Source organism: Hydractinia symbiolongicarpus, chromosome 1, assembly GCF_029227915.1.
Source record: "Hydractinia symbiolongicarpus strain clone_291-10 chromosome 1, HSymV2.1, whole genome shotgun sequence".
In the NCBI taxonomy this organism is placed as follows: domain Eukaryota; kingdom Metazoa; phylum Cnidaria; class Hydrozoa; order Anthoathecata; family Hydractiniidae; genus Hydractinia; species Hydractinia symbiolongicarpus.
The window spans coordinates 15,898,649-15,912,766 of NC_079875.1; the positions used below are offsets into that span (position 1 = coordinate 15,898,649).

Genomic DNA, 14,118 nt, shown 5'->3' on the forward strand with positions numbered 1-14,118 from the left:
GCTAAACACAGAATACAAAAGTGAGCAAAATGACATGTTAAGACGTACTTGCCAGCAACGAGATGCGTCTGTTGTTAAAAATATTACCGTGTGTTAGTTTCTGCTGCATTATGGTGACTCTAATGTATGCCTATAATTTTCATATCAACCAAGGGAACATTCAAGCACCAAATATAAAAAGCTATAGAGCAAGAAACACAACAAGCATGATACAACAAAATAAAGAAAATAACAACAACAACATCAACAACAACAACAACAAAATTATCCTTCTTTATACGCCATTTTTTGGAGACAAAAACTGGCATGGATTTATGCATCCTGATATCAAGCAATATTCTAAGACTTGTGGTTGTAAGTACAAAAACTGTCTTGTTTCGAACGACAAGAAATTGTTTTTGAAAAGCGATGCAGTTATTTTTCACGGGCGTGATGTTTCGGCAAGATCACCTAATTGGGTGGAATTAAACAAAGCGAGACCAAAGTCACAAATCTGGGTATACCTTATTCTAGAAAACCCGTACAATACACCAAACACCAATACGTATAGTAAATATTTTAATTTGACATTTTCGTATAGACAAAGTAGCGATATTATGCGTCCAAGATCAAGGTTTAGAAAGCTGACTTCAAACGAGAAACGCTCAATGCTGAATGTGAATTATGCAGCCGGAAAAAATGAATTAATGAACTGGTTTGTTAGCCATTGCGGCACGTTCCGAGATCGCGTTATGCTAGCATTAGAGAAGTTCGGTGTTACAATGTCTATTGGAGGAAATTGTTTTAAAAACAAGAAACGTATCCATTGCTCAGATAAACAATGTTTAAATGAACAGCGCAAGTTTAAATTTTACTTTGCTGCTGAAAACGCCTTTTGTGATGATTACATAACAGAAAAATATTGGGTGAAACCTTTCATTGCTGATCAGGTACCAGTTGTTCTTGGTGGTGCAAACTACACCAGGCTGGCAATACCTGGTTCATATATAGATGCATTTCAGTTTCAATCAGTGAAACAACTGGCCGACTATATTAAGATGCTTGATGGTAATGATACAGCATATAACCAATACTTTAAATGGAAACAAACATACAAACTTATTTTCGAAGATTATAAAGGTTGCCATTATGGAGTGTGCAAATTGTGCGAGATTCTGAACAACAAGAACTATTCATATAAGCCTTTAGATTTAAAGGAAGTCATCAATTCTGAAAAAGAATGCAGGAAGCAAAGTAATTTTGCTAACGAGTGGCTTAGCAGGACGAGTTGAGAAGATTTTCTAGCAGATATCAAATCTAAGTGAATTATTTTGTATTCCTTTTTACCTTTATTCGCAACATTACTTATATTATTATATTATTCAATAACTAGTCGATAAACACCCGTGGAGAAATCCACTTAGGCAATAGGACATTGAAAATGTTGGTTTGCTGTCGTCAGCATTGCAAATCCAAAAAAAAAAAAAAAAAAAAATTGGCGAAATTTAGTTTATTCGTTGCCTGTAACGTGTAGAGGTTGAAACGCTGATCAAAATAATATAGGATCATAACTTTTCTACGAACAACAAAAGACATAAAAGGGTTTTAAAATTTTGCTGACGTCAGCAATGGCCCGTCAAAACGCAAAAAAAAAATTTCAGAAATTTATATCCCTGTTACCTTCATCGTATAGACCTTGAAACGATGATCAAGAAAATGTATAGGATCATATATCTTTGACAAACGGTTGCAGAGATATTAGGGTTTAAAGATTTTTTGATGACGTCATCAACCCGTCCATTCCAAAACGGATTCGGGGATCCAGGTTTGGGAAACTTACCCAAATTGGTCCAAGGTGGTCCCTAGTTACCCACGCGGTGAAAAATCATTGACGTCACCAACTCGTTTCCAAGTTATTTAGCCTCAAAGTTTTAGGTGCACTGTAATGGCTTCATTAATTTAATATAGGATATTGTCGTTAAAGTGGTGTTATTGACGTCGCGCCGTAATGTCTGAATATTTACCATATTAGACATGCAATTTTCGGCAATATCAAAGGAAAATGAAGACATTCACTTTGCCTGTCACAGAGACACGGAACTGGCGTATTATTATATAGATACAACTTAGACGATAACACATTTTTAATACATTATGTTTTGTAGAAGGTTTGTACATTATTTGCGAAATTTGATATATGGTACCGATGGGACCAGAAAAGGATTTTAAATATTTTAATTTCATACTGTTTTTAAATTACTATAGATGCCTGCTCCATTTAACGGACAACTCATTTCAATTTTTCTTTAATAATATTGCGTTTAACCCCATTCGGTCCAAGGGGGGGGGGGGGGGGAGGTTGAGGGGGAAGGGGCAGTTGATTCTGCTTCCTTTCAGTTTGTTTTTAATAACTCTTTTTCGCCCGCTTCATAGTTCTGATACGTCCTTAAATTGAAAGTTATCTATAAGACACATGCGTGCCAAATTTTTATGTCCCATACGTCTTTAGAGCCGTGGAAATTTGCTATTACTCGAAACTACACCTATAATCGGTAAACTATAATAACTTTAGGATTATATTTACAAATTGTAGCTTACAACACAACTCTATTTTATTAAGGGGAATTATTGTAAATTTTGAACAAAGTCGGATTTTTGGCATTCTTCTTATGCCAACTATGTAAAAACCGGTAAATATGTTAAATATCTTTCATTTAACTATCAAAAACTTCAAACAGAATTTGTAAATTCGCTCTAGAACTAATTTGCTTGAATTTTAAGAAGATAGTAGTATTTTAGAGAAATTTCTAACTTTCGATGACGTCACAGAAAAAACGCTGACATAAACAGAAACTTATTGCTGCCATTTTGCTTCTTTCATACCATACTGTAAGTGTATTAAGTTGGAGACCAGTCTATCAAAAATTATTGAGGGGTTTCGATCATAATACGTTTGAAACCTTGGACGGATTTTAATAAGACGGTTTAATAAGAGCCGTCTGTCCAGCTACCAAAACTACGACGCGCTAAACATGAATTACGCACGATGACTAATACATCGGTGTCGCTGGGCACTATACCCGTAGTTTTAGCTGTGTCTTCCGGAAATAAATATCGGTCGGCTTTCTAATCTTACCGCAGTGTAATAATCCTGCGTTTTTATAATACGCTATTTGTGAATATAAACTGCTGGATGCTTAATGGTCTGTTGGGTTAATGCAACATGACATCTTGTGGGAGAAATGTAGTAGTAAATATAGTGTATAATGTAGCATTTTTTTGTATATAATATATAATATATATTATATATAGTATAAACTTCAAGGGCAGAAATTTTTTGCGATTTTCGCGGTTTTGTCCTTTTTTCGCGAAAATTTCTGCCCGGTAAAAAATTTAACCTAAAATTTGCGAAAGTTATTTTCGTGAAAAATCAACTTTTTCTAGAAATTGCGAAAGTTTTTTCAAGTTTTAAAAGCTAAAAACTCTTAAATAACGAGGACAAGGGTAGAAATAATAGAATCAAAACGAAAAAAAAATCAGCCCAAAAAATGGCTCTAAAACTCTAACTATAAAAATAGGTCCAAAGCCCGACTCAATGTGGGTAAATTAGCCAAAAATCGAAAAAAGGAAAGGATTTGAAAATCTTGCCGCTGTTATTATCAAAGTGGTGGTTGTTATGAACTGGAAGTTGAAAAAAGTAGTGAAATGAATAAATAAGTCTGCGTATTTCTGCTAAATGCATAGTATGTTGTATTGTCATTTGCGAAAGTTTTTGTTCCCGGAAATGAAGATTTTGGAAAATTCGCGAAGGTTTGTTCTGTAAAAGTTTTTCCGAAAATAGAATTCGCGAAAATTAACTATATAGCTATGTCGACCAATTTGGATGAAATTTTAGCCAATCTCACTGTTAAACATCTTATTTGGTCCGGTTAATCTACAAAGATACTTTTGATTCAAGCATTCGGGATCCCTTGTTTGGGGGTTGAGCGTCTAACTGTTAATCTGTGTCGTTATGATAACCAATAAAGTAAACTAAAGGTGAATTTAGTTGGCGAATCATTAGCTAGCTAGTTACCAAACGTACAACTTTGCAATTTTTTAATAGCTATTTAGCTCTCTGTGGCCAGCACAGGGAGTATAGCATAACTAGAGCTAGCTAGCTAAAAGGAAACAATATTTCTTACCTGATGAAGTTTAGAATTCATATCAAGCTATATGATTTTCGCTTTAGATTAGCTGAGTGCCTTAGACCAAGCGATAGCTTAGCTTTGAGCCCGTTGCTTTGTTTTTAGCCACCACGCCACGAAACTCGTGAAAATATGAAAGTTCCCTTGAGCAAAACCACCCTCGTGCAAACGATGTGGCACAATTAAAACAGAAGTCAAAAAATGCCCGACCGCGCTCCTTGAATTCTCTTGTCCCCCAGTGCTTTCGAGAGGACTTTGTGCAAAAAATATAACAGACGTATTGAAAGTAAACAAATAAAATTTTGTATTTTCTCTACTATAAAATTACATAAAAAACAGGGTCTATCTGCATCTCCAATCTTGAGTGTTGCAGAATATCGTGTCTCGGTTAACCTAGGACGCCGGGTCTTAATTTTCTCATATGCCGCAAGTTTCAAATCAGGACAGAAAAAACGATCTTCCCATGATCGCAGCAGCCTGTTTTCATAAATCATTCTCCGGGGCGTAATTTAACAAACTTATTGGATCCAAAAAGCACCGAAATAGTGTAGGAAATTATCTCAAAATACCCTTTTCACAATGCTTTTGGTTTACAATGTTTTGCGATAACTGGGTGCAATTTTGGGTTTAAGCTATTCATGCTTTGGTATCCCCTTCTATATTTCATTTTTCTGTTTGAGACGCAAGTTTCAAAAATTTCAGTGCAATTGGAATTTCTCTTCATCCCTAGGAAAGATTAATGACACAACTGTATACAAAAAAATACTAAATACATTGGAAGATATTGTTCAAAAATATTTTATTGCACTGTGAGGTTGTAAGATGTGTGACACAGGGTCTCCGAGCTAGTGATTTTGTTACATTCCCAGGAATTACTTTCAAAGTATCTTAGCAGTATAATTTAAATGAGCTAAAGGAGCGTGTATAGATAAACACAACTACTAAATTAAATTATTTTACAACTTCCTTACCAGTGCATTTTGCTTTGATGATCAGCTTAAAAACAGCGCAGTAACGGCTTAAACCAAAAATCACTAGGAACGAGGATGCGTTAGTCAGGCTGATAAATAAACAAAACATAACATTTTTTAAAAAATACAAAAAATAGCTAAATGCAATTAAACTAAAACATATATAGAAAAAAAAAGTTTGCAAAATCTCTTTTGAAACCACAATAAAAAATAAACGTATTTTTCAATTTATTTTCTTGATTTGCTTCTTGCACCGCTAACAAAATACAATGGACCTCCAAGGCGAATAGAAAAAAGTTCGTTATTTGGAGAATTCGTTGCATCAAAAGACCTAAATCGTTTAAAACTCGAACACTTTCGAACAAAAAATATGGTTCGTTTAATCGAGAGTTCACTATATCGGGGGTTTGTTATATAGAAAGGATATATAAGTGTTTCGTAAGGCTTAAACGAAGGGGAATGGATTTTGGTACGTTATTTTGAGATGTTAACTATATCAGGGATTCGTTTTATCGAGAGTCCGCTGTACCTTTAGAGTGATAAGGCGAAAAATTGCTTAAAAGAGAAGCGAACAGCATAGAAGATTATCAAAATTGAATTCAATTATTTGATTTTAAAGCAGATACGTAAAGAGAAGTGTTTTATGAATAGACGTAAACAAGTCTACGCTAAAACGGTTTGGAAAGCCTTGTTTGTCGCGTGCGTTGCATGGTTGGCTGTCAAAAACAAAATTGTCCTGTCATTCAGAATGTACATTTTGTTCCGTGTCACGAAAAAAACATTTGATCTTCATTTCCTAATACTAATTAAATTTCATTCGAAACTCTCCTTGTAATAAGAAATTCTCAAATTCGACAAAACTTTTGGGCACACAGAAATATTTTTACAGTACCGCTAAAAAAATCGATATTTAGTTAGTTCTTCAAAAGAAACTAAAAGTTCTTTCTTGGGAGATCGCTTGTCACCACACGACCCTTCGCCGCAGCATATCTTGTGTACTTCATTGTTTCCAGTAGCAGGATTTTTCGCCAAAACATCAACATCAATTTTATTAACCTCAGTAGGAAAGGAAACATCTTTTTCATGGAATTTAAATACAACGCTTTTAAAATTGTTGTACTGGCAATTTTTACAAATTTTGCGATTCCATCGATTTAACACACCACGCTGGCCTGCAAAATATTCTTTGCCATTCTTTTTGTAAAACGCCCGCACAACAAACGAACCTGGGTAGTCATCACATTTCAGATTACACACACGCAAGTAAAACATCCTCTTCCATTTGCACCCACCATAGGTGAATTCTGGACTGCCTTTTTTAAAAAATGGCAGGGTTTCCCAATGATGAGTTGGCGCTATAACGGATGTAAAATCAAAACAGATTTCCTTAGGATTTGACGTATGTGTTTGTGTCAACTTTTTCATCAAATCAGTGAAGTGCGTTAATTCGGTCACGGTGTATGAATACTTAATCTTTGGCGCATAGCTGGGCCAATAAAATTTGTCAAAGGAGCCTACACTATAGGTGTATCCAAGCTGTGCTTCGATATCAACGCAATCTTTGGTTGTCATAGGCATGCCTACTGAATTTTGGAACGGATACAACACGGTATCCATACCTAATATTTCATCATAGGATTGGTTAGGAGATGGGCCTTGACCATTCGTTGATGTACCAAGAACATCGTCACGTCCAACTTCACTTCTTTTTTCTTGCCGAATTTTAAAACTTGTTTCAACTGTGCTGTGGTTATGTTTTTTTTGCCAAGCCCAAAACATTCTATCTACATTTGCATGATGCACAAAAAAAATTGGATCAAAAGCAGCCATCTCATTTGCACCCATATCTCCATTTGCACCTTCTACCAAACCATAATTTTGTATAATTGGATGTCCATTATTATCTCTTTCAATTTCCCCGTGTTCATTAGTTTTCGGTAAAGAGAATCCACCTATTGAAAGATGCATATCATTGTGTGGCTGTTCCAAGGAAATTGCAACTGTACCTTTAATTCTTGCTGAACTCGTGTTTGAAAATTTATTGTAATCTGTCTCATCCAAGCAGTCTTCATAACTAGATACTACTGAGTTCTTCTTTCCGAAGCCATGGTTTAACCAGTACTTGATGTTTTCATTCAACAATTCATCTGGAGATTTATTAAGTCGCGATAACTTTTCATTGTGTTTGTTTGCGATTTCTGCAGCTGTTTTGGGATTCATGATGCCTGAAAAAGGGTAGCGGACTGTCGTGTAATGGATAGGTTTCTTGTAGAAACTGTTTTCATCGGCATCAATTTGCCTTGGCAGAGTGAAACTTAAGAGAGGATTTACTTCTTCTTTACCATCAATCATGACAGTTTTCCTGGTTAAGATGCTAGGTAAACCATGTTGGAGGCTTTCTTCTGAAGTTTGGTCCCAATAATGTAATGCTACATCTTTACCAGGAATAACTGTCTGCAAGGCTTGTTCCACACGTAAAAGATACAGGCGATGCCACGATGGAAACAAAACATTAGCATGTTGGCAGTATCCACCCCACTTCTGCCGATTGTGTGGTATGTCGTCCTTTCGTGAAAACAAATGACGCAAATATTCAAACACAGTATTATTATTATTTTGGATGTCTTCGACTATTGTCTTCTTAAATGGTACACCATGATATGTAGCAAGACTCCAAAACGAATTTGGATTATCTGGTGGAAGCTCTTTTATTAATTTCCAGGCCTTTAAAAAATCATTGAGTTTTTTTGTGTTCCAAGGCTTTTCTAGTTCACGAAGTGACATCCGTTCTCGTAACCTGTGAAAAGATAGCAGAGCATAACTTATAGGAAATTAGCGTTTATAAAAATTCTGGGTTAACGAAATAGCGCCTGACCTTAACACGAAGGAGCAAATAAAATACTGTTATGTAAAATAAGTCAATGCGGTTTGTAAACTTCAAAAAACCAATTAAAATTAATCCCATTCACGTTGTAAAAAGGAGAGGGGAGGGGGTATCCTTCAATCCAGGGTTATCTGTCTGAAACTTATAATTGCGTTACTGATTTACTTTATGGTAATTTAGTACTTAATCCCAACGGACACGATACTGGTTATTTGATCACTTAATGGTCTTCGTATGCTAGCTTTGGTACCTTATACCCCTTTGACCCCCTTTTTACGCCACAGCACGCAATAATACGCCATGAGAGCGCATAATACGCCCATAAACCTTGGGTTCCTTAACTTTGGACTTCTTATCGTGTAAAAGACGGCACAATTTTTAATGTCACATGCTTTTCAGCTTTTAGCAGTTCGTATATTTAAAACATTTTTTTGAGCTCTGCTATACAAATTTCTAGGATTTCTTGCTAGTGTTTGATACGTAACTTTATATCTTTTTGTGGTTTTAAATGGTTTAATACTGCAAATTTTACATGGAATGCTCGCACTACGGTCTTAGGTTAAAAACAACCATCTTAAACCATCTTAAACCCACTTAAATTCCTAGTGTGAGGCAAACGTAAATGATAGACAGACAGGTTTTTGCGTGAAGCATTTTTTCTTTCGTCAGTGTGCTTCACCATTAAATAAAGAAGGCACCAATTACGAGTTTTTTGTGAAAAAAGGTTCAATTTTGCAATGAGCTAAACCGGTCCGCAGTGAGGAATCTTAACATGGACGGATAGCCCAGCCGTCTTAGAGCCTGATTATATGAGGTTAGTTGGCTCGGTGTTGACCCCGTTGGCGAGTCAACCCGTTTAAAAAAAATTGCATATTATATGGGGAAAGTCAACCCGGGATAAGACCTACACTGCTGCCGGGTTGAAAAAAATGCGCGTAATTTTTTAAAAATGGCGGATGCTAGATGTAAAATAAATCAAAATTATCATCATAATTGTCTGAAGTCCAATTACACTTTTAGTCTGCTGCTACTCCCGCCATTATTGTTTTTCTTCTGCTTTGAATCTTAATGCGCATGCTTTTTTCTTTCAACCCGGCGCTTGGGTGGGGAAAGTTATATCATATTAAACTAGTCAACCCACCTAACCAACCGGTGCCAAGTTGAAAGAACAAGCCTGAGTCGTCTAGGCGGATTGACTAACCTCTTACAATGTCATATACTTTTATTGATTAAATTGAATAACTAACTTTTAATGGTTAAAATTTTGGGCTTTACATCAAAATATTTTAGCAGGAATTGTAGCTGCATTTTTACTGATTAAATGGAATGTGCCAATAAAATAGATTGTATTTTCTAATTATTTCATTCCAAATATTCAAGGAGAGTTTTTTTTTATACTTTAAAATTGTCATTATGAGATATAATTCTTCACCTCTTTTTACTAGATACCTCGTTTACTTTCGTCGTAAATGTGCTAGCACACCACAAGAACTGAATTCTAATATCATTGCAGAAAGCTTGGTTAACTTTGTTAGATTCAAAATCCCAGCTTTGATGAATGATCACTCTGCGAAATGAAATTCTGCACTAACTAATAATTTCATAAATGTCTAATAAAAAAACATTTTAAATAACTGTGAAACACAATTTTTGAATTTGCTAGCACGTTGTGCTGCTGCGGAACAATTTTATAAAACATTTCGGTTATTTTACTGAATTTGAATTAATTTCTACAATCTTTTTTAAGTCCGTTATTCAATATTGTGCCTCCACGTAAAGTTTATATTTCTTTTTTTTTTAATTATTTTGGTTAGAAAAAAACCTCCTAAAATGTACAAATTGTCAGCAACAATTAGTACATTCAGCGTGGTCCTTTTCCTCAATTTTCGGGGTCCTGATAAACACGGACGTGAACTATACCGTGAAGCAAGTGTGTTGGGACTAGTGCAATTTAAAACTGCTTAGCTAACCCACGCATCTGTAAAAGCAACACTTCTGTACCCCACCAGTTGCACAAAATTCGAGAGTCGATGCTTTTTATTAACTTTGTAAAAAGACCAAGCAAGTACCATTGTCTTAATATTTTCGTGACAGGTTATAGATCCGTGTTAGAAAAAAAAGCTTGAAAATTAAAGTTCCAATTTTTTTGATCGCATTAAATAATATAATACTGTGACGCTTTGCTTAATCAGGCCGGAAATTGAGCAACAATACGAGAGTGCTTTTTTTTGCCTTCTCTTAGTTGAGAAAAAGACATATTCACTGGGAACAGGGATTGGATGTGTGGCACTGTTTACAAGTATTATTGCGTAACTTAGTGATCGACGTTATTCAGCTAGTCTCTTTAATAATAACCGTATTGTGTTTGTCTCTGCCCGGACCCCCCGCTGAGTTACAAAATCGTGCTATTGAAACACGAATATCAAATGCGATATCTTTTTATCCACTTTGTTGCGACGGCTAAATAAAATGGACGGGCTGTCTCTGCACGGACCCCCGCTGAGTTAAAAAATCATGCTACGGAAACATGAATATCAAATGCGATATATTTCTATCCACTTTGTTGCGACGGGTAAATCTAAAGGACAAGCGAACCCGTGGATTTTTCCACGGACTAACGGCTAGTCTCTTTAATAATAGCCGTATTTTGTCTGTCTCTGCGCGGACCCCCCGGAGAGTTAGAAAATCGTGCTATGGGAACACGAATATCAAATGCGATAAATTTTTATCCACTTTTTTGCGACGGATTATTTTAAAGAACGGGCGAACCCTCCATAAAAATAGCCGTAGCTTGTGTGTTCACAACGGTTGCCACAACTTTAAACAATACTGCACGCAAGGTAATCCAATTATTTAATACTAAAAAGTAAACAAGGATGTATGAAATAGCAATGTGGAAATGTGTAAAGGGGGTAAATTTTCAAAGGCTAAAAGCTTGTTTTATATATTAATAGTCGTATTATTTTGTGATAATGATGTCATTGACTTCATGCTAAAGAAGCGAGCAACTGTGCACATGGCGTACAAAAACAAGATTTCATCTTTGTTATTAATTGAATTAGGAAAGGACATAATATCAAAGACATTAACCAATTCCCTTGATTGCCTAGTTGTTATGTTAGATTATGATGTTGTCTAGTAAACTAGTTAATCCACTTATCATAAGTACAATAATTTTTTTTTTTATAACAACAACGCTTATAATTAAATACTTAATACATATAAGCTCAAATTTCTATGAAACTAAGCATAATGCTAACCATACCTTGAAGCTCAGAACGTACCTTAACAACCAAAAATTTCGGCGTATATAAGTTCGGCGGAAAAATTTTTGGTCTATATATAATAATCGTTATATGCAATTATTGTTTTCTCTAATTTTTGCTTTTAAGTTACATATATAGGGTTGTTCTTAACTTAAAGGTTTAAAAAACCTTTGCTTCCTTGGAAAGTTATTCAACATTTTTATTAAGAATTTTGTGCTTTAAATGTTTTCTAAATGCATTTAATTTTCCTCTGAATATATAATGTACGATGAAAATCTTACTCGAGATAACATTCATTATTCCATATGCAAACGTATATGTTGCTTCAGAATGTCTCCCTCCTTTGCATGTCCTGCAGCGCGAATTCATTTCTTTTTAAGGTATTCTTACCTTACGAATAACATAATATAAAACTTACTTTGTTTTTTCCATTTTCGTGCATTGTCCCTAGATCTCTATTTTAAGTAGTCCGCAGCGAGCAGTATACGTATTCTTATCCACTCTGGACACCGAATAACATGGTGCAACCTTAATTTGCATCACTGCACAACCTATTTTTCACACGACAAAACCTGGTTTTTACATGTATATAGATCAAAATTTTATATTATTGTTAAAAGTAGGCTGTAAAATATTAGATAAATAAATAATAATAAAAAAGGTGCAAGAAAAGACATATTACAGTAGCGAGGAATAAGTTGTAAAACGATTCTGTTTGTTTCATGACAAATTCTTTCACACTTAGAAATGTAATTAAAAAGAAAATATTTGACCAAATATAACATAAATTTCCACTTGGTAATCGTATGGTCCTTACAGGTATCTTTTAGCTGTTCTTAGAAAACCTTTGACACGATACTTCATTCCTTCACAGCGTTTAGGTCTGGTTTGTTTTCGTAGAAACTATAAGTACATCGCCTTTATGTACGCCGCTTGCACAACTTCGCGCTATAGAACTTCTTTTTGTCATTGATGTTGATTGATTTAGTCATTTTTGTTTAAGTGGAAACCAGCCTTCAGTATTATTTAAAAGAACCGCTCAATATGCATTAAATGTCTTATACAAAAATCAAGGCTAATTAGACTTAATTGTTCGTTTGTTGCCTACTTTGTTAATAATTACACGAATTCGATATCTCCAGGGACCGTGCGGAAAAGAGACACTGTCGGAGAGTTAGTAGACAAATTTTTTTAGCGCTTTAATCAGTTTTAAAGTTCAAGCTGCAGAGTGTTACGTTGAATTTTTGGTTAAAGCGTTAAGTTTTGTCATTAATTAAGGAAATGGTCAATAATATGCAGTGATATGGGTAAGTCTAAGACGCTTATCGTACCTTATTGTTTAAGGGTTTCAGGCAAATAAGTAGAAATGATAGCAATATAGTTTGTTGCTGCAGAGACCAAAGTTATACTTGTTAAAACAGCACAGAAGAAAGACGAATTATATTCATGCAAGGTTATCAAGCCAAACTCCTAAATGGTGCGGTACTAGCTACCTGGTCCCAGTTATACTTAACATCTGGTTGAATGTGTGAAACTGATGGTATTACTCAGTGGCCTTGCATAGCATATATTCAACTACTTAGCTTTCAATCTCAACGAGCATGGCGGAACGGATTTAAACCATTATAAGAACTAAAAGGTTTCAGATATTTTAATAGGGGAATGGCTTGCAACTTTTAGTTAACACTGCATGGATTTATCATCAGCTTAGTTTTTTAACAGCAGATTACAGACAGTCTGAAAGGATAAATAATGCACCACATTAACTTTTGGTATGTGTCAGAGCCGATTGTATATGTGTAGCTGGTATGTTCGAAACATGTGACCACATCGCAGCGATGTTATACCCTATTGAGGCAGCTGCCGGATTGGAACTTAAAAAAAACTTTTGTCTACAGCAAAAAATTGTGAATAGCTTTCAAACCGAACAAAGGTTAAATCAAAAAAAGTTACAAAATTATCCTTTAGTCGTGATCTTACGGTAAACGCGGAAAACAAATAGATTAACGTCAGGATATTAACGTCAACATCTTACTAAACTAAAGCCGATAGGGAATGTAAGCTTCAAGAATCAAATATGAATATCACTTGCAACGGATGTTACAGGTTGTCCACATTCTTATTATTTTTTTATCTGGACACCGCATGGATACGTTTTGAGGAAACATGATTGTAAAGAAGCGTACTGCAATGATTTTTGCAGTCTTATTTCATTCTCTTGGCAGCCATAAAAAGAATCAGTAATATAGACGTTTGATTTTGCGTTAAGAACAATAGGTAAGTCAAATAACAGTTACTAAAGAACATTACTCACTTAATATGGGTTGAACCTTATTTTTATTTCAGAAAATTATTTTCTTTGCCTTTTCGGTCTTGTGCTTTCAAAAACATCTATATAAAGCTCGCTATCTGAGACATTCGTTAAGAATAATTTTTGCAAAATTTAGGTTTCTTTTACAAAAAATTATGATACTAATTGTTTCCACCTGGTTTACCTAAAATTTGTACCACAGTGATGTTAATTACAATTTGCTTAAAGGGGGAAATTGCTCGTCCCCTCCGACCCATCAAAAAACAAAAAAACAACTTTGCTTTTTTACTTCCTGTGGGCCTGGTTGAAAGGGGCGGTCTGAGCAACAGCCAACCGCTTTTAACGAGAAGTTTTAGCTTGTTTTTGTTTGACCTGATAACCAACTTTAGTTACTTTGAGACTTTCTCACAAAAAATTCATCGTGTGTTAAGAAAAGCGGCTGAAGAACATGTTTAATTCAGGCTAATCATATACAGATTTTTAAAAATAGCGTATACGGCTATATTTGCATATACATTAG

The 14,118-nt window shown here is 35.0% G+C and overlaps 2 protein-coding genes across 3 annotated transcripts; one reads left to right on the forward strand and one right to left on the reverse strand.

The window, feature by feature from the left end:
* Window positions 1-314: 314 nt before the first annotated feature.
* LOC130655462 (glycoprotein 3-alpha-L-fucosyltransferase A-like) lies at window positions 315-1,271 on the forward strand. The gene has a single exon (XM_057458256.1). The coding sequence runs from the start codon at window positions 315-317 to the stop codon at window positions 1,269-1,271; it is 957 nt and encodes a 318-aa protein (XP_057314239.1).
* Window positions 1,272-5,099: 3,828 nt separating this feature from the next.
* On the reverse strand, window positions 5,100-13,995 carry LOC130642685 (uncharacterized). 2 transcript variants are annotated; one of them, XM_057449541.1, is made up of 2 exons: window positions 12,105-13,995; window positions 5,100-7,934 (listed from the first exon to the last, which is right to left on the reverse strand). In XM_057449541.1, the coding sequence occupies exons 1-2, from the start codon at window positions 12,149-12,151 to the stop codon at window positions 6,032-6,034; spliced, it is 1,950 nt and encodes a 649-aa protein (XP_057305524.1). In that variant the 5' UTR covers window positions 12,152-13,995; the 3' UTR covers window positions 5,100-6,031. The 2 variants fall into 2 exon arrangements, with proteins under 2 accessions (XP_057305524.1, XP_057305525.1); XM_057449542.1 differs by lacking the exon at window positions 12,105-13,995 and adding an exon at window positions 11,706-11,845.
* Between the last annotated feature and the right edge of the window lie 123 nt (window positions 13,996-14,118).